The sequence below is a fragment of the Somniosus microcephalus genome, chromosome 23, assembly GCF_052327205.1.
Source record: "Somniosus microcephalus isolate GS21.2 chromosome 23, FLI_Smic_1.0, whole genome shotgun sequence".
Taxonomy (NCBI): Eukaryota; Metazoa; Chordata; class Chondrichthyes; order Squaliformes; family Somniosidae; genus Somniosus; species Somniosus microcephalus.
In genome coordinates, this window is record NC_141009.1 from 32,070,528 (window position 1) to 32,090,919 (window position 20,392).

Genomic DNA, 20,392 nt, shown 5'->3' on the forward strand with positions numbered 1-20,392 from the left:
CTCTTTCATTGTGCCAAAGCTGTACGGCGCACTTTCCTTGAGGGTCAAGGTGTCAGCCAAGGAGCAGCAAACAGATGCTCCTCCGCTACTGTTGGGGCAGGGGGACGGGGGGGTCTCAACAAGGTCAGCAGCCATGGATACAGGGGATAGCCCTGGTCTCCAAACAGCCATCCACCACAGCTGCTTCTTCAAATAATGCACGGACCTTGGACCGCTGCACAAAGAAGGTCTAATGGCTGCACAATGATGGTTCTGTACCTCTTTTCAATAGGAAAAGTTATAAAGGTTGCCCCTTACAAACAGTGTTTTCACTTGCTTGATATGGGTGTGCACTGTGGACTGCCTGATGTGACAGATGTCCCCTGTGGTAGATAAGAAGGATGCAGTGCCATGAAAACTTCAGGCAGCAGTCAACTTTCCTTCTATGCAAGGAGCCACTCCCTGTTCCAGATGTCGCTTGCAAGCTATCTCGCAGGAGCTGGTAGAAGTCTCTGGTAGCCAGTCTTGTGAAGTGGAGCTGGTGAAGATAGCTTTCCTCTGACACATCCAGGTATGTCTGGTGGGTTTTATAAATGCGGATCCCAGGGTAGGGATGAAAAAACAGCTCAGGTGCTTTTGCACCTGTATTTGTTGGCTCCTCGTGAACTACTGCATCTGAATCAGACACTGAATCAGGCAGTGCTATCAGAATAATGAAGGCAAGTATTGGTAAGGGAAAAAAAACAAAACTGCAGAAATGGTGGACTGCTCAGTAAAGACAATTACTGCATGGAACAAAATTTAACACAAAATGCCAGAACAATTCTCCATAACAATTGAGTAACATTAATCTACCGTTAAGAAGCCAACTTGACCTACATCATAAGATGCATGCTGTAGACAGCGCTTTGCCCAGAGTCAGGACATTTGGCATGGCACCGACTTTGAATGAAAGTGAGTCTTTAATCAGGTTTGTATTTGGCAGTACCACAGCCTCAATTTCTACCCTCAAACTACATCTCAGGAAATTGGGGATAATGCAGATTGGTTCACAAAATCAGGGGCCCAATTATCTACCCCACACCCACTGACAGATCCTCAGGAAATCAGGGCTCTATAACAAGCCTATTGTCCTCTAACATTTCTGCATTTGGAATCCCAATAAGACCCTAACCTTTCACTCTAATCTATACTGTCCCTACAGCTACTACTGTTTAAATATGTTAAAACATTCACTAAATCCACCTTGTAGTTATGAATACTGACTGATAGACAGACACCAGGTGATCCTCTTCATGTTTCAGTCTTGTGCACCAGTTGACAACTGCAGGCCCAAGTCTCCCACACTGGTTAAAATCCTTTTTAATTGATCATTCAGGCACTTGTGACAGTTGGTGTCTCCACGCTCCACACTGTAGGTGCACCTCTTTGGAGATAATTCCCTTTGAGCAGCTGCGGCTGTCACAATCCAGGTCACATATGGGATGAGGCAACAACCATACAACAGCTGACCGCCCGCCGCGCACCCACCGCCCCCAATACAGCTGCACTTGTCTCGTCGAGGATGCCACGCAATCCACAACTGCTCCTTTCCTGTAGTCCCTCTCGTTAGTGTCCCAACTCAGCCAATTTCTGTAAAAAGGCAAAACGTCAACCACTTCTCTTGAACTCCCCAGACGTTGCCAACTAAACTAAACATGAGAAAATCTAACTGATACCCAGTCGCTTTTTACAGGAAAGGATATGAAGAATTAAGAACCTCCAAATATCTTATTTCACTATCGAGTGAAGCAAGCAACCATTACAAAAATCAGGGCCCTTTTCTCAAGCTATTCATTAGCCTAATGGATTCCAGCTGCTATTGGCATGGTGGATATTTTGTGGCGAAATGCCATTCAGATCTATATAAACACATTTATACTCCATTCTTCTTCAATGCGATATCTAAGTGTGTGCCAGTGATGGGGGTTACATCTCATAAGACACATTTACAGCACCTGCTGAAACTACAATAAATGCTCATTCTACAGTACAGAAACAGATAATATTCTGGGTCCCTTATATTGTTCCTATAAGTGTCAGCTGTGGCTCAGTGGGTAGCACACTCGCCTCCGCGTCAGAAGGTTGTGGGTTCAAGTCCCACAGCAGGGACTTGAGCACATAAATCTAGGCTGACACTCCAGTGCAGTGCTGAGGGAGCGCTGCACTGTTGGAGGTGCTGTCTTTCGGATGAGATGTTAAACCGAGGCCCCGTCTGCTCTCTCAGGTGGACGTAAAAGATCCCATGGCACTATTTCGAAGAAGAGCAGTGGAGTTATCCCCGGTGTCCTGGCCAATAGTTATCCCTCAATCAACGTAATAAAAACAGATTATCTGATCATTATCACATTGCTGTTTTTGGGAGCTTGCTATGTGCAAATTGGCTGCCGCGTTTCCTACATTACAACAGTGACTACACTCCTAAAAAAAACCTACTTAATTGGTTGTAAAGCACTTTGAGATGTCCGGTGGTCGTGAAAGGTGCTATATTCTTTCTTTTATAAATGTAAGTCTTTCTTTCTTTTCATACTTATTTTGAACTACCAGGTAATATTATTTTCCCCAAATGAACAACATCACTGTGCTAATTTTTTTGTAAGTTTCATCCTACAAGGAATATTTGGACTTATTGTTCTGAAAGCAGTATGTCTACAAGATACTGTAGAAATTCGCATTTTCCCACATTGAACGCCATCTGCCACAGTTTAGCCCACTCACCCAGCTATTCACAATATATATTAATGATCTGGATGAGGGAACTAGATGTAATATCTCCAAGTTTGCAGACAACACAAAGCTGGGTGGGCGTGTGTGCTGTGAGGAGGATGCCGAGAAACTCCAGTATGATTTGGACAGGTTGGGTGATTGGGCAGAAGCATGGCAGATGCAATATAACGTGGATAAATGCGAGGTTATCCACTTTGGTGTCAAAAACAGGAAGGCAGATTATTATCTGAATGGCAATAGATTGGGAGAAGGGGAAGTGCAACGAGACCTGGGCGTCCTTGTGCACCAGTCGCTGAAAGTAAGCATGCAGGTGCAGCAGGCGGTTAAGAAGGCAAATGGTATGTTGGCCTTCGTAGCGAGAGGGTTTGAGTACAGGAACAAGGATGTCTTGCGGCAGCTGTACAGGGCCTTGGTGAGACCACATCTTGAGTATTGTGTGCAGTTTTGGTCGCCTTATCTGAGGAAGGATATTCTTGCCATGGAAGGAGTGCAGCGAAGATTCACCAGGCTGATACCTGGGATGGCAGAGATTGGGTCGATTGGGCTTGTACTCGCTGGAGTTTAGAAGAATGAGAGGGGATCTCATCGAAACTTATAAAATTCTAACAGAACTAGACAGACTAGATGCTGGAAGGATGTTCCCGATGGTCGGGGAGTCCAGAACCAGGGGTCACAGTCTAAGGATAAGGGGTAAGCCATTTAGGACAGAAATGAGGAGGAATTTCTTCACCCAGAGAGTGGTGAACCTGTGGAATTCTTTACCAAAGAAGGCAGTAGAGGCCAATTCATTAAATATATTCAAGAAGGAGTTGGATATATTTCTTAATGCTAAAGGGATCAAAGGGTATGGAGAGAAGGCAGGAACAGGGTACTGAATTTGGATGATCAGCCATGATCTCATTGAATGGCGGAGAAGACTCGAGGGGCCGAATGGCCTACTCCTGCTCCTATCTTCTATGTTTCTATCAATGCCCCATTGCAACTTTCTGCTCCCATCTACACGATTTACTGTGCCGCCTAAGTTAGCGCCAACCTAAACTACCAGTGTCAACACAGGAGGGTGTTTTAATTTACTTTAAAGTTGACTTTTTATAGTGATGAGACAGAAAAGATTTCCCATGTTGCTTATGGATCTGCAATTTGGTGATTGAACTTAAATGGACACATCACCAGGATTCTCATTAATTTCAGTTAATGAAAATCAGCAGATCACACGACTCAGAATTCAGTAAAGCTCTTGATGGACCAAGCTTCTTGTTGGTGAAACAATGGATCCATTGGTAGTTTTAGCCACCAACAACAACAACAAAAACTTCTATTTATATAGCGCCTTTAACGTAGTAAAATGTCCCAAGGCGCTTCACAGGAGTATTATAAGACAAAATAAAATTGACACCGAGCCACATAAGGGCAGGTGACCAAAAGCTTGGTCAAAGAGGTAGGTTTTAAGCAGCGTCTTAGAGGATAGAGAGGTAGAGAGGAGGAGAGGTTTAGGCAGGGAATTCCAGAGCTTGGGGCCTAGGCAACAGAAGGCACGGCCACCAATGGTTGAGCGATTATAAACAGAGTGGCCAGGTATGATTTCGAACTTCAAAAAGTTGGTTTAAAAAAAATCGTTATCAGCTATAAGAAGAAATAGTGTGTAAAATCAGAATAGAATGTTGACCCTCATCATAGATTTTTTGAAATTCATCTTGTGTCTGGATCACCTCATATTAAGTATATGCAGTAGATTAGAAGCAGTAACACTAGTGAATAGTGCAAGCTAGAGGAGCAAATATATTGAACAATATATAGTACATGATGGGCCTGAATTTGTGATCGAGGCTTCCCGCGGGCGGGTGCCTCCGATCATTAAAAAATCTACGCATTTACCTGGTGGTCCGGGAGATACGGAGGCTTGTGATCCTGGGCCTCTCCTGGTAGAAATGCATAGAGGCCCACGTGTCCCAGGGGTGCAGGTGGTTCGGAAGCACCCCTGGGATCACGTGGGCCGGCCCAACCAATGAAAGGGAATCCCCATTCATACTCATGGGGATTCCGTACGTACGGAACTGTCATAAGTATGAATGGGGATGACTTAAAAAATACACGAACACATGAAATAAAATTACGTATATAAAATTAATTAAAATGGCATTTAATTAAATATTTTAAACAAAAATGTAATTTTTTGGCTGAAAATGCTAAGTTTTTTTATGTACACAAGATGGCGACGGAGCTGGGAGAGAGACTTTCAAAACTTGATCCACAGCACCACCTACTGGCCAGAGGCTACAGCTACATTATTACAGACAACGGTTTACATACAAGATTTCCATTCCAAATGTTTACATATGCAGTTTCAATGTTAAACGTTGACATGGAAGTCTGACCAAAAACTGTGCATACATGCACAAGATTTTCAATAATACATGCACTATAATTGTCTAGTTTTATGCAATTTTATATAATTATACATTTAGATTAATATATTAGCTATTGTAATACAGGCATAGAATTCTAATTATACTGCATATATTTCTAATACATGTCATCTCCTGGATTGGTCTCTTGGTCGATCGCCGAAGGGGATCGGATAGGAATTTTCTAGATTTCCCCCCCCCCACAATTGGCCTGGGATTTTATCTGGTTTAGTGCCTCTCCCAGGAGATCACACGCCATTGTTTGTATATTCTTATTTATACATTTTTAAATGGAGCACATTTCTGAAACTTATCTATTGTTTTGAATTATTATGCAGCAAGGTGAAGATGACCAACAAATGTGTGTGTAACTGGCTTGGGTGACTATGTAACTGGGCTGTGTGAGGGGCACGAATTTATGTAATTAATTATTCTTCCTCAATTTATTTGACCTACGAGCAATACATGGAGTGGACTTCCATGAGCAATGTCACAGGAGATCCATTAGTATTTAATAAAGGTTAAAACCGTGGGAAAGCTGAGGCGGCCCCTTTCAACATGGCAGTTGGCTGATAATTGTGTAATCACAAGATATTTACTGATCAGGAAGGTTGTGCGGTCCATCTTAATTCATCCTTCCAGAAAGGTCCTACAGCCTCTTCCGTTGTAGCATCCAATTGGATCATAAATGATTCCAGGTTTTTCACTTCTCCGCGACTCTATCTGAAAGTCCATTCCAAGTGTTGATCACTCTTTGTGTGAAGAAGAATGTGCTGATATCAGTCCTAAATTTCCCTTTTACTACTTTGAACCTGTGTCCTCTTGTTCTATTTTTATAATTTAATTGATAAGTAATATTCCAGGTTTACCTTTTTCATTCCCTTAACAACCCTACATGCCTCCATAAGATCACTTCTGGGACGCCTCCTTTCTAAGCTGAAAAATCCAAGTTTCTCCAAACTTTGCTCGTAATTCTGATACTAGGGATCAGGTTCATGGCTCTTCCCTACATTACCTCCACCGCTTGAATGTGTCCCTGGTGTTACTGCAACCAGAAGTGGATGCAGCATTGAAGGTGTGGTCTGACCCCATAATCTATACAAAGCCTTGGTTAGACCACACCTGGAGTACTGTGAGCAGTTCTGGGCACCACACCTTAAGAAGGATATATTGGCCTTTGAGGGAGTGCAGGGTAGGTTTACCAGAATGATACCTGGACTCCAAGGGTTAAATTATACACAAACTAGGGTTGTATTCCCTGGAATTTAGACAGTTAAGGGGTGATTTGATCAAAGTTTTCAAGGTATTGCGGGGAACTGATAGGGTAGATAGAGAGAAACTATTTCTGCTGGTTGGGGATTCTAAGACTAGGGGGCATAGTCTAAAAATTAGAGCCAGACCGTTCAGGCGTGAAATTAGGGAACACTTCTACACACAAAGGGTGGTAGAAGTCTGGAACTCTCTTCCGCAAACGGCAATTGATGCTGAGCCAATTGTTTATTTTAAACCTGAGATTGATACGATTTTTGTTAACCAAAGGTATTAAGGAATATGGGGCAAAGGCGGGTATATAGTTAGGTCACAGATCATCCATGATCTCATTAAATGGGCTCGCGGGGCGAAATGGCCTACAAACAGAGAGCATTATAAAGTTTCATTCGAACTTCCTCTGACTGCTAATGTTTTGAATGCAGTGGCACTCGGCTAACCCAAAGGCATTCTTATCCTTGAAAGGCGGCAGCCTGACTTTGAAACTAAAAGACTGGCCAGAGAATTGCAAATAGATTTTGCTTATATATATATAATATATACACACAAACAGACATTTCATATTTCAGTTACACGTAGCAAAACCCAGCTTGATTTAAAAAAAAAATGTTTTTATCAGACTAATCATAATGCAGACAGTCAAAAATAGTACTAAACACACAAGTGCAACAATCCAATCAGCCTGCACTCCCTCTGCACAAGCTGCCCCTTGCACTGGGTCAGGAGCCGGCTGTGCTCGCCTGTCAATCATCGCCCGGGCATCTCTCTCGCGAGAGCGCGTCATTTTACGTCGGCTCCAAAAAAAAAATTGCTGCAAGGCAAAGAGAGCAAGAATTTATTTAAAAATAAATTCACAGGCGGGGTGTATATATTAAAAAAAAAGTAGTTCGGTCCAACACGGTGCAAATACTCTGGGGTCGTTAAAGGTCAGTAAAACGGGTAAGTTTTCGCTCTTTGGGAGAGAATGTTTTTTCCCCAGGAGAGTTTGTCAGAGTGACTGTGCATTCAACGCTGGGAATTTCTTTGCTCTTGTTTTTGTTGTGTGGTTTGCAGGAAACTAGAGTTTAAAAAAAAATATGCATCCCCCCCAAAAAAAAACTGCAAACAGCGCTTCCCACCTGCGGGCTGGAACTGGGTCATTTGCATTCAAGTTATTTGCAGGAGTATAAAGCAGAAGGGCCACTGCTAATCCAGAAATAGTTGGATTAAATGTGGAACAAGGTCAGGATTTAGGAATCTCAGCCCAAATATATACATGGCAGCGTTTGGGCACTCTCCCGTCTTTCGAAAAAAAGTTTTTTTCATCAAGTTTAAATGCATTATTTGCACAGTGGTTATTTCATGAATAACTTTACCTTTTTATAATAATTTACATGAGTTTTAAATATTCAAATGAAAGTAATTTTTGAATGAAATTTGGTAAGTAGGGAAATATCTATTATGTTCTACTTACATTTATTTAGAGCATGCTGCATTAATAAGGACACCAATCGTCGTCTGCCAGAAGGTGTTTTAGGCTCCCATTGTTCTGCTACATTGAAGTCTGCATAACAATTTTTACATTTTTAACTAATTACTGCAATCAAATCTTAAACTTTGTGTTGACTAGGTTTGCCAACACTCAATTTGGTTAAAAAAAAATTCCATTTGTGTGAAAAATTCATTAAGCATTTTGTCAGAGATTGGAAGTTTATAGGTTTTTGTGACAAGGCTCCTTTTAATAGTGGAGAGAAATTTGAGTTGACGTTTCGGGTCGAAACCCTTTTCGACCCGAAACGTCAACTCAAATTTCTCTCCACGGACGTTGCCTGACCTGCTGAGTTTTTCCAGCATTTTCTGTTGTTATTTCGGATTTCCAGCATCTGCAGTATTTTGCTATCGTCCTTTTAATAGTGCCTGGATTCATCAGTGAAAGTAATGCTGAACGAATCCCACACCCCAAAACAGAATAAATAATGACAGGTAAACTTCTTGAAAGAGATTTGCAAGAATCATGATGAAATGACTCAATTTGCAGAGTTTCTGATCCTCCACAGCTTAGGATTTCATGATCCTGGAATTCCGAATCTCAGCTCCTTGGCAAGTCTGCTGCCACAAGCTTGCCTCAAAGATTAGCTTTGGAGAAATACTTCACATAGACCGACAATTGATATTTTCCTGATTGTGCATTCACAAAATGGATATTCCCAATCCTAACGGGGAACTGGTTTTTAAGTTCTTTCTGTGCATTTTCATTGCTCTTAAAGTAATATGGCAGTGTGACTTTTGGTTGGTGGCCTTGAGATCTTGGCTCAGGTCTGCCTGAGAAGAGATCAAAAAAGATAAAACATTAGTTCGGCACCAGCTGGAGTATGGTGTCCAATTCTGGGCACCGCACTTTAGGAAGGACATGAAGGCTTTGGAGAGGGTACAGAAGAGATTTGCTAGACTGGTCCCAGGGATGAGGGATTACAGTTACGTGGATAGACTGGAGAAGCTGGGGTTGTTCTCCTTAGAGCAGAGAAGGCTAAGAGGAGATTTGATAGAGGTGTTTAAAATGATGAAGAGTTTAGATAGAGTAAATAAAGAATAAAGCGGTTTCCAATGGCTGAAGTGTCGATAACCAGTGGGCACAGATTTAAGGTGATTGGCAAAAGAACCAGAGGCGACATGAGGAAAAATTTTTTACGCGAGAGGATATTTGGAATGCACTGCCTGATATGGATACAGATTGAATAGTAGTCTTCAAAAGCGAATAAATACTTGAAAGAGAAAAAACTGCAGGGATATGGGGAAAGAGCAGGGGAGTGGGACTAACTGGGTTGCTCTTCGAAAGAGCCGGCGCAGACTCGATGGGCCGAATGGCCTCCTTCTGTGCTGTATTATATTCTATGATTCTATGACGCTTGATGGGATTGAGTTTTTAGCAAACGTTCAAAATATGAAAAATAGATGGTCTGCAATATCGGTCCAGAAACAGACTCCAGACAGGGAGGCCAAATTGCTGTTTCTCGTTGTTCCTGTTCTCAGTGGGTTGAAGATGGTGCTGCAAGACAATATTAAAAGCACAGCAAGAGTCACCAGTTAATATTTTCTTAACCGTCGTGCTGCAGATGTCTCCAACAAGTCTGTTGTCCAGTGTTTTTTCTCTGTGTGATAAACATGCTGGTTGTTCATCTCGACCTTCAGCTTTGAATTGTGAAATCCCTGCTACTTTACCACACCATGTGGTGGGTAAAGGTGATTAAAATTAAAGTCAGTCCTAAACACATTCAGAACACACATAATTGCAGTCCCTGCATGGCGTTTTTTTTTCCCTGCTGTTGGTTCCACCACAATTTCAGGTCACCACGGTTAGAAGTGAAATATTGCTCAAAGCTGAAATAACCTATTTACATGCAGTGAATAAATTGACTGGGAAAAGAAAATCCTCAGACTAGTCACGTGTTTGCAGGTTAACGCCAATGTCATTCGCACGAAGATCAGTGAACATTAGTCCCAGTACATAAAAGAACACTGCAAATGCGGGGAAATAATATCAAACAAAAAACAGAAAATTCTGCAAAAATACAACGGATCTGCAAAAAGAAAAGAGAGGTTCACTTTTTGGGGTCAGAAAGGCTATACCTGAAACAATTAAATCTGCCGTTTCTCTTTACAGACTGTTCATTTCCAGCATTTTCTGTTTTCGTTAAACGTTAATCGACATATCTCGCGCATGCATTATAGCAATCGCTATAGTAACACCTCTGCATGTTGATATAGTGGCTGATGTATCCAGACATTTGCCTTAACAAACATCATCAGTGGTTTGGGATGGGGAAAACAGTGTATACAGTCTCCTTCTCATAATGCAGTCAAATTTTGCACTGAAAGAAAATTATTCAGTAACTTGAATTACTCAAGGAAAATAACAGCAACGCGGGAATTTAGGGATGGGGCAAGGCCATGAAGGGATTTAAATACAAGGATGAGAATTTTAAATTGTCGGTGTTGGAGAACAGGAGCTAGTGTAGGTCAGCGAGCACAGGGGTGATAGGTGAGTGGGACTGGGTGCGGGATAGGATACGAGAAGCGGAGTTTCGGATGTCCTGGTCGTAAATAGAGGACAAAGAGGAGACGATGCGGGAGAGTTTGAGATACTCTGTGGTGAGATGAAGTGGCTTGTAGACAGGGTGGAGTTAGCTTGGAGCATTTGATGAACCATTGTCCAGGTTCGGAGAAACTTAAGGCGGGGGGAGTCGGTCAAGAAGCTGTTTGAGGGGGCAGATGTCAGTGGGTGCACTGGCTGAGATTGTCCAGTGGAAACACAGGGCCGAGGAGTGGACAGTCTGGTACACCAGCAGAGGAGCGAGGTGCAGTGGGGGTGAAACCCGAAAGACCAAGAGCAGTGAAGTCCGGGCAGCCAGGAGAGGGTGAAAGGTAAATCCACAGGATCGGTGCTGATGAGGGCAGGTGGTTCGAAGAACAGATGTAGGGAGATGAGCACAAAAGATCGGGAGTCGGTCTGACCCAGTCCAGTAAAGAGTGATGGGAGGAGTTCGAAAGGATTAGTGGAGTCAGTGGCCACGAGAAGCGAGCGGAAAGCAGCAAAGCAGAGATCTTCAGCAGCAAGGGAGCAGAATCCAGAGAACGATGAGCATCCGCAGGAACAGATCCGAGCTAGCTCAGTGTGGAGTGAAAAGTCTCCCAGTGGAGGAGCAGAACAGGTACTGGAATGAAGGCAGTCTAACAGAGAATACAGTCAATAAGAGCTGAGTAAAAGCAACTGATCAAATTAAAACAGTGTTTATTAAAAAAGGTGACAGTTAACCGTGATATGAAATCACCTCAATCTCTGTTCTAGTGACTGCTCTGCACCCTTTGATTACTACCTTGTAATTACTCTCTCATCCCATTACTACTACCGCCAAATTCCCAACTGTCAGCGACAAGCTTCAGTCATCTGAATCCCTTTCTCTGGCAAGTCACTCTTGACATTGTCTATCCCGTGCTGCCTTGGTCTTCCTCACTTTTGTTCCCTGTGCCTCTGTGTGCAGGGCTATGAAAGGTATCCGAGCTCTTTCTATTCTTGAAACGTGCCCAAACCATTGCAGTCGACTCTCTTGGATCTCCCATATAAGCCTTGTTTCTTGTCTATGCTGTGTTCTTATTCTTGATTCTTTGCATCCTGGACATTCCCGGGTATTCCTCTCAACCAACTCGTCTCTGCCGTTCGTATCTTTTGCTCGTCAACATTTCTCATGTTCCAGGAGAACGTGCTGAGAACTAGATTCCGACTGTGTGAAATAAAGGGGGTAGTTTTGACCTAACTCGTCGGCCGGGAAACCCACGGGATCGGGTAGAAAACTTGTTTCACACCCCGCCCAATTTTACTGTCCATTGACTTCAGAGTAAAAATCGGGCGGGGTGTGAAACCAGCGTTGCACCCGATCCAGTCAGTTTCCTGACGGGCGGGTAGGGTTAAAATTGGCCCCCAAAGTCTCTTAAAAATATGAACTACTTTCAAAGAGAACTGAACTTAGTTCCATTCATCTGGGTTGGATTTGTACAATTCTCTCACTCCTCCCCCCCCCCACCCAAAAAACCTGCCTAAGAACAGAATGGTGGGGAGATGCCGGAGTTGGACTGGGGTGGACAAATGTAAGAAGTCACACAACACCAGGTTATAGTCCAACAGCTTTATTTGAAATCACAAGCTTTCGGAGCGCTGCTCCTTCGTCAGGTGAAGTGGAGAAATGCATAAAGACACAGCTTATATAGTCAGAAAATAATGTCAGATGTTTACAGGTAATCTTTCTAACTGCCATTTATTACACCTCGGCAGAGAGATAATCACAGCAATCAAAGGTGTGAATGGTGTCCAAACAGGCCAGTCAGGAAAACATTACATCAAAGAACAATGAGGTGGGGTCAAATATTGCAGATGCTGGGGTCTGTATGAAAAACAAAAAAAGACAAAAAACATTTTTTTTTTTGCTGGAAATCACAGCAGGTCCGGCCGCATCTGTGTAGAGAGAACAAGCCAATGTCGACTCGAGTCTGGATGACCCTGCGTCAGGTGGGGTTACATGTAGCGTGACATGAACCCAAGATCTCGGTTGAGGCCGTCCTCATGGGTGCGGAACTTGGCTATCAGTTTCTGCTCGACGATTTTGCGTTGTGTGTCTCGAAGGCCGCCTTGGAGAATGCTTACCCGAAGATCGGAGGCTGAATATTCAAGTAAAGCTGTTGGACTATAACCTGGTGTTGTATGACTTCTTACATAAGAACAGAATGTCATCGAATGTCAGTCATCTCCTGACTAATAACGGCTACTTTCACCTGCCCCACTCAATTCTTTTCCTGTGCAGCAACGCGTAGCTGTGGCCAAAGATGTTTTCAATGAAATAAACAAAACAGTATAAAGTAAATAAAAGAGCTCGACCAACAAAACCGTAGCAAGCTGAAATCCTGTGTTTGAATCCGGTTTTCGTGAATCTACTGCGACGTCGGATTTATCCAATGAATAGCGTCAAGAAAATCTCGATGAGAAATCCATTTTTCCATTTCTTGTGCGAGAACGGCTCTTTCCCACAGGAAAGGAAAGCAAAACAAACGAGTCCTTAATTTCAGTGCGAGTTTCTGACAGGTTTCAGTGTGGTCGGAATATCCCTGCTTAACTCTTTGTGTACTGAATGCCCATGAAAAGATTTTAAAAGGAGCATAAACCTTTTGTCATAGACGGCAGTGGCTGTAGAAAATAAACATCTATAAATCTCCATGGCTGTAAAAGCCTGTTAGATAAAGAGTTACCATTTTGAAGGGGATTAGTTACCAAACAGTTTTTTTCTGGATTTTAAAATCTGCCTTTTAACCTATGTTAACCTTCAAGAAAAAAGTTTAATTCCGCCTTACTGAAAACTAACTTTCAAAAACAAAATTTGTGTGCATTTACAAGAGTTGTTGACAGCTTTGGCCTGTAGCCGTGCGGTGTTCATGGTTACAGATTTCAATCTCAGTCTTCAGTGGAATTCAGACTCGCGATCCCTCGCATTTTATGTCTCCCGCAGTGCCGACCAATTTTGGGAGGGTGGGGTAGGGTTGTGGCTATTAACTTTTTGCTGTTGGAAAGAATTGTTGTAAATGGAATGCTTTTCCCCAGGAGGCGGCTGAGGCAGAGACCTTGCACCTTCTAAGGGAAGAGTAGATAAAACTCTGAAGCGGAGCAAGTTACAGGGCTATGGGAGACAGCAAGGCAGTGGGATCAGTTTTGTATTGGGCTAGCTTGGACACGATGGGCCGAGTGGTCTGCTGCACGGTGAACGTCTGTGGTTTTGCTGCATATTTGCAACTTCTGAGATTTAGTGGCGCAAAGGATACGGCACAAAGTATTCTTAAACATGCTGTGTGAATGAACACCTTAATATCAGCAAATTAAAGTTTCGGAAGTTCCATCTAATCTGGACATAATTAAGAACAATTCTGGTTAGGATTTGGACATGATTTTTCCTTTGTGTGTTGCTGGTTGTTCAAGATGTCCAAATACAAAATCCAGTTGGTGTTAATAAGGGGACTTGGATGTGTGGGGCCAATCTGTGTTTTTTTTTAAAATGCTCGGGATGGTTGAGGCCACTGAAAAACAGTGGCTGTGTTTTAGAGTCATACAGTCATAACGGCACAGAAGGAGGCCTTTCGGCCCATCGAGTCCGTGCCAGCTCTCTGCCGATCAATCCAGTCAGTCCTATTCCCCCGCTCTATCCCTGGAGCCCTGCAAGTTTATTTCCCTCAAGTGCCTATCCAGTCTCCCCTTGAAAACATCGAGTGTCTCCGCTTCCACCACTTCCGTCGGCAGCGAGTTCCAGATCCTCACCACTCGCTGCGTAAAAAAGTTTTCCCTCACATCCCCCCCTGCATCTCTTGCCCAAAACCTTAAATCTGTGTCCCCTAGTCCTTGTACCATCAGCTAGTGGGAACAGCCTTTCCCCGTCTAGCCTATCCAAACCCGTCATAATCCTTTTCCTCTTTAAATTCAGCAGAGTTAACAAACGTCATCATCAGTCTCCACGTTTCTCCTCACATCAACAGCTGTCAGACATAGAAGTTGAAGATGCCACCAGAATGTACTTGGGATACTGTGTATAAATGTCGAGTTGCATGAATAAGCGCTGCTAAAGGTGTTGTTTCGTGGAGGTGTTGCAACGTGTGTGTTTGCAGTAAAGCTACTTCCGCTTTGTACTAAACGGAAATATTATTGAAAGTACTAGGGAAAAATACCGACTGTAGGTGACATCGGAAAATTATGCAGATTTCACAGATTTGAGCAAAAATTCCGCTAGTGGTAACTAGAATTGACTGCACCTGACAAACCCACCCACGTGTTCATTTCAAAACCGGTCATGTTTGTTTTGAACTGTTCTTACTGTGGGACCTGGTAAGTGTGGAGCATCTAAACTGAATATCACTACTCCTTCAAAACTGCAATCACCAGCAGATTTATTTTGTTTATAGGTGCCTTGGAAAAAGACAAAAGGGGAAACATTCTAAAAAGAGATAAGACAAAAAAAAAGTACGGAAAATTCCACAGCCAAGATTGATATTTGTTTTTCCTGACACACGGTACTGTAAATGTGCCAATCGTGAGGAGTTACCGAGGCTGTATTTGAAGAAATGGATTCTCCAGAGGGCCACAGAGTGAGGAGTCCAGATCCTCCTCCCAGCCCTGGGGAAGATTCTGCTGAAAGTAATGAGATTGCTTTTCTGGTGGGGGAAGATGGACAACTGCATTCTCTTCAAGAGGAAACCCATGACATTTGGAAGCCTGCGAACAGCCCTTTACAGCAAAATGGGATCCAAAGTAATAGAAAAGGTGCGTAAAAAAAAAAATACTGCACTACAAATTTGTGTCAACACTAGAGCACCTAGTTTGGCATTCTTTAGTGTTATCCGTTATCATCTTCTTAGGCAGTCCCTCGGAACCGAGGATGACTTGCTTCCACACTAAAAATGAGTTCTCAGGTGACCGATGAGTCCAATGCGGGACCTACAGTCTCTGTCACAGGTGGGGCAGACGGTGGTTGAAGGGGCGGGTGGGTTGGGTGCTTGGGTTGACGTGCACTGTTTGCGCTTGGCTTCCACTTGCTCCCGGCGAAGAGACTCGAGGTGTTCGGTGCCTTCCTGGATGCTTCCCCTCCACTTTGTCTGGTCTTGGGCCAAGGATTCCCAGGTGTCGGCGGGGATGTTGCACTTTTTCAAGGAGGCTTTGAGGGTGTCCTTGAAGTGTTTCCTCTGCTCACGTTATGGTGTGGTGGCAAAAGCTTGTTTGAGACCTAGGCTGAGAAAAATCAGGAAGTTGCCATGGGTAATCGTGAACTGGTGAAGGTAACCTGAACTGTCTCGTGATTATATTAGTAATTGCTTGCAATAACTGGGCACTTAGAAACTAATACAGGAAACTCTTTTTTATCCGGCACCGACGGGACTGGCGTGGTGCCGGTTGATCAAAAAGTCCATATTACAGAGAGGTATACTTACCACGGTACGAGAGCCCCGTACACGGCCACAGGTGCAGGAGCCCCAGTTACACGGCACTTGTGCAGGAGTCCCGGTTGTATGGCCACAGATCCAGGAGTCCCTGTTGCACGGCCACAGGTGCAGGAACCCCAGTTACATGGCCACAGATCCAGGAACACCGGTTACACGGCCACTAATATATAGTAAAATTACCTGAACCTACTCCTGAATTTTGCTGGTTAAGAGAGATTTCCGGATATTTAGGTGCCGGTTAAAAGAGCGTTTCCTGTAGTAAGATTGGGCAGAGTCAACATGGATTTCTGAAAGGGAAATCCTGTTTGACAAACCTATTGGAGTTCTTTGAGGATGTAACTAGTGGAGTAGACAAAGGGGAACCGGTAGATGTGGTGTATCTGGATTTTCAGAAGGCTTTCGATAAGGTCCCACACAAGAGGCTGGTGAACAAAATTAGGGCACATGCAATTGGGGATAATATACTAGCATGGATTGAGAATTGGTTAACAGACAGAAAACAAAGAGTAGGGATAAATGGGTCTTTTTCAGGATGGCAGGCTGTGACTAGTGGGGTACTGTAAGGATTGGTGCTTGGGACCCAGCTATTCACAATCTATATCAATGATTTGGATGAGGGGACTAAATGTAACATTTCCACATTTGCTGATGATACAAAGCTAGGTGGCAGTGTCAGATGTGAAGAGGCTTCAAGGGGATCTCAAAGCTGGGTGGGCGTGTGTGCTGTGAGGAGGATGCCGAGAAACTCCAGGATGATTTGGACAGGTTGGGTGATTGGGCAGAAGCATGGCAGATGCAATATAACGTGGATAAATGTGAGGTTATCCACTTTGGTAGCAAAAACAGGAAGGCAGATTATTATCTGAATGGCAATAGATTGGGAGAAGGGGAAGTGCAATGAGACCTGGGTGTCCTTGTGCACCAGTCGCTGAAGGTAAGCATGCAGGTGCAGCAGGCGGTTAAGAAGGCAAATGGTATGTTGGTCTTCGTAGCGAGAGGGTTTGAGTACAGGAACAAGGATGTCTTGCTGCAGTTGTACAGGGCCTTGGTGAGACCACATCTTGAGTATTGTGTGCAGTTTTGGTCGCCTTATCTGAGGAAGGATGTTCTTGCCATGGAAGGAGTTCAGCGAAGATTCACCAGGCTGATACCTGGGATGGCAGGAATGACGTATGAGGAGAGATTGGGTCGATTGGGCTTGTACTCGCTGGAGTTTAGAAGAATGAGAGGGGATCTCATTGAAACTTATAAAATTCTGACAGGACTGGACAGACTAGATGCAGGAAGGATGTTCCTGATGGTCGAGGGGTCCAGAACCAGGGGTCACAGTCTAAGGATAAGGGGTAGGCCATTTAGGACAGAAATGAGGAGGAATTTCTTCACCCAGAGAGTGGTGAACCTGTGGAATTCTCTACCACATAAGGCAGTAGAGGCCAATTCAAGAAGGAGTTGGATATATTTCTTAAGGCTAAAGGGATCAAGGGGTATGGGGAGAAAGCAGGGACCGGGTACTGAATTTGGATGATCAGCCATGATCGCATTGAATGGCAGAGCAGGCTCGAGGGGCCGAATGGCCTACTCCTGCTCCTATCTTCTATGTTTCTATGTTTCTATCTCGACAGGCTCAGTGAGTGGGCGAGAACATGGCAGATGGAATATAATGTGGATAAATGTAAAGTTATCCACTTTGGTAGAAAAAACAAAGGCAGAGTATTTCCTAAATGGTGAAAGATTGGGGAATGCAGATGCTCAAAGGAACCTGTGTGTCCTTGTACATGAGTCACTGAAAGTGAATGTGCAGGTGCAGCAAGCCATTAGGAAGGCAAATGGTATGCTGGCCTTCATTACAAGAGGATTTGAGTACAGGAGTAAAGAAGTCTTACTCCAATTATATAGGGCCTTGGTGAGACCACACCTGGAGTACTGTGTACAGTTTTGGTCTCCTTACCTAAGGAAGGATATACTTGTCATAGAGGGAGTGCAACAAAGGTTCACGAGATTGATTCCGGAGATGGCGGGACTGTCGTATGAGAAGAGATTGAGTAAACTAGACCTGTATTCTCTTGAATTCAGAAGAATGAGAGGGGATCTCATTGAAGCATACAAAATTATTACAGGGCTTGATAGGATGGATGCTGGGAGACTGTTACCTTTGGCTGGGGAGTCTAGAACCAGGGGCCAAGGCCTCAAAATAAAGGGTAGGCCATTCAGGACTGAGATTAGAAGAAATTTCTTCACACAGAGGGTGGTGAATCTTTGGAATTCTCTACCCGAGGGCTGTGGAGGCTCAGTCATTGGGTATATTCAAAACAGAAGTCGATAGATTTCTGACTAGTAAGGGCATCAAGGGATATGGCGATAGGGCCGGTGAATGAAGTTGAGGCAGAAGATCAGCCATGATCTCATTGAATGGTGGAGCAGGCTCGAAGGGCCGAATGGCCTACTCCAGCTCCTAATTTGTTATGTTCTTATGTACTCTGCTGTGATCTTTCACTTACACATTTCATTTACACTGAGATTTAGTGCCACTGGTGCCTGTTCATGTTGATGTCATACCTTTTTGATCGTGCAGGGTTTCCCTTCACGTGTACCAGTGTATATGGGGAGGGATGGGCTGCCTTATTGCTTCACACACACCAAGAGTCCATCCTGATTTTATTTTGAGACTGGCAAAACAGGAGGACACTTTCTATCGTGCAGAGCAGCTGTTTGGTGATCAGGAGAAAGCTCGACAGCAGGGGAAAAGGCCCCTGACTGCCACTCTGGATTGAAATTCTTCTGGGCACTATTTTTAGTGCACTGGTTAACACATTTGCGTCAGGTTCCTGAGTGCGCTATTTTAACAGTGTTGTTAACCATTTACTTTAAACGCACCCAGAAAGTTGACACAAACCTATTAAGCAGTGCGTTACAAATAGCCCAAAGAGGAATCTCAGCCCTTAACACTCGTCAGTGTTAGAACATGCATAGAAAGAGCGATACAGGAAACTTTGGTTTATCCGGAGGTTAACTGTCCGGAATGCTCGATCCACCGGCAAAATTCAGGAGTCGGTTCAGTAGATCCTGGGACTGCAGATCACTGATGACCTGGCCTGAAACCATAATACTGAGGCTATGCTGAAGAAGGCACACCAGCGCCTCTACCCTCTACGGTGCCTGAGGAAATGCGGCATAAGCACACAGTGGCTTGTGAACTTTTACCGCAGCACCATAGAATGTCCTGACGAGTGGTGTCAATGTGTGGTATGGTAACACCACTGCACAGAACAAGAAAGCCATCCAGAGAGTTGTGAATACGGCAGAAAAGATCATCGGGTGTGCACTTCCGTCCATCGAGGAGATCTTCCAGACCAGGTGCCGGAACAAGGCCCGCTCCATCATCCAGGACCCCAATCACCCTGGGCACAAACTGTTCTCCCTCCTGCAGTCCGGACGTCGGTACCGCAGCATCCGAACCAGGACTAGCAGGTTTAAGAACAGTTTCTATCCACAGGCAGTGCGCCTACTGAACTGCTATAGTTATATGTTTATGTAAATATCACAGAATCACAGAAACCCCACAGTGCAGATAGAGGCCATTTCGGCCCATCGAGCCTGCACCGACACACATCCCACCCGATCCCCGTAACCCCTACACCAACACATATCCCACCCTATTCCTGTAACCCCACGTATTTAATCCCCCTAACACTAAGGGTCAATTTATCATAGCCAATCAACCTAACCCGCACATCTTTGGACTGTGGGAGGAAACTGGAGCACCCGGAGGAAACCCACGCAAACACGGGGAGAATGTGCAAACTCCACACAGACAGTCGCCCGAGGCCGGATTCGAACCCGGGTCCCTGGCGCTGTGAGGCAACAGTGCTAACCGCTATGCCACCGTGCTGCCTTTAAGATCATGGCTGATCATCCAAACCCTAGCACCCGGTCCCTACACCGACAGCCATCCCACCCAAGCCCTATCCCCGTAACCCCACGTATTTAATCCCCCCTAACACTAAGGGTCAATTTTTTATCATGGCCAATCAACCTAACCTGCACATCTTTGGACTGTGGGAGGAAACCGGAGCACCCGGAGAAAACCCACGCAAACACGGGGAGAATGTGCAAACTCCACACAGACAGTCACCCGAGGCTGGATTTGAACCCGGGTCCCTGGCGCTGTGAGGCAACAGTGCTAACCACTATGTCAATATATATATTATACTTATATTACCATATATTTATCATATTACATTATTATTTCCAGTGGTAATTGAGGCTTTTTTGCACTATTCATCATATCCTGCAACTTGGACTGTTATTGCTATACTTTCTGCTTATTTGCTTATTGTTTTTATTTTTTGCTTTTATATTTATATGCTTGTATTGTGGGAGTGAGTGGGGAGTAAGCATTCTATTGTACTAGATACATATGGCAATAAAATGATCTTGAATCTTGAATCTGTAAGTTTTTTTTCTTTTCG

The 20,392-nt window shown here is 44.0% G+C and overlaps 1 protein-coding gene across 6 annotated transcripts in view; it reads left to right on the forward strand.

The window, feature by feature from the left end:
* Positions 1–15,013: 15,013 nt before the first annotated feature.
* Positions 15,014–20,392, forward strand: part of LOC147101795 (uncharacterized) — a 103,297-nt gene continuing 97,918 nt past the window's right edge. For all 6 annotated transcript variants that reach the window (XM_085965750.1, XM_085965751.1, XM_085965749.1 and 3 more), the window contains exon 1: positions 15,014–15,246. In XM_085965750.1, coding sequence (XP_085821876.1) covers positions 15,048–15,246 — 199 coding nt within the window. In that variant the 5' untranslated portion in view covers positions 15,014–15,047. The remainder of the gene's footprint in view (positions 15,247–20,392) is intronic.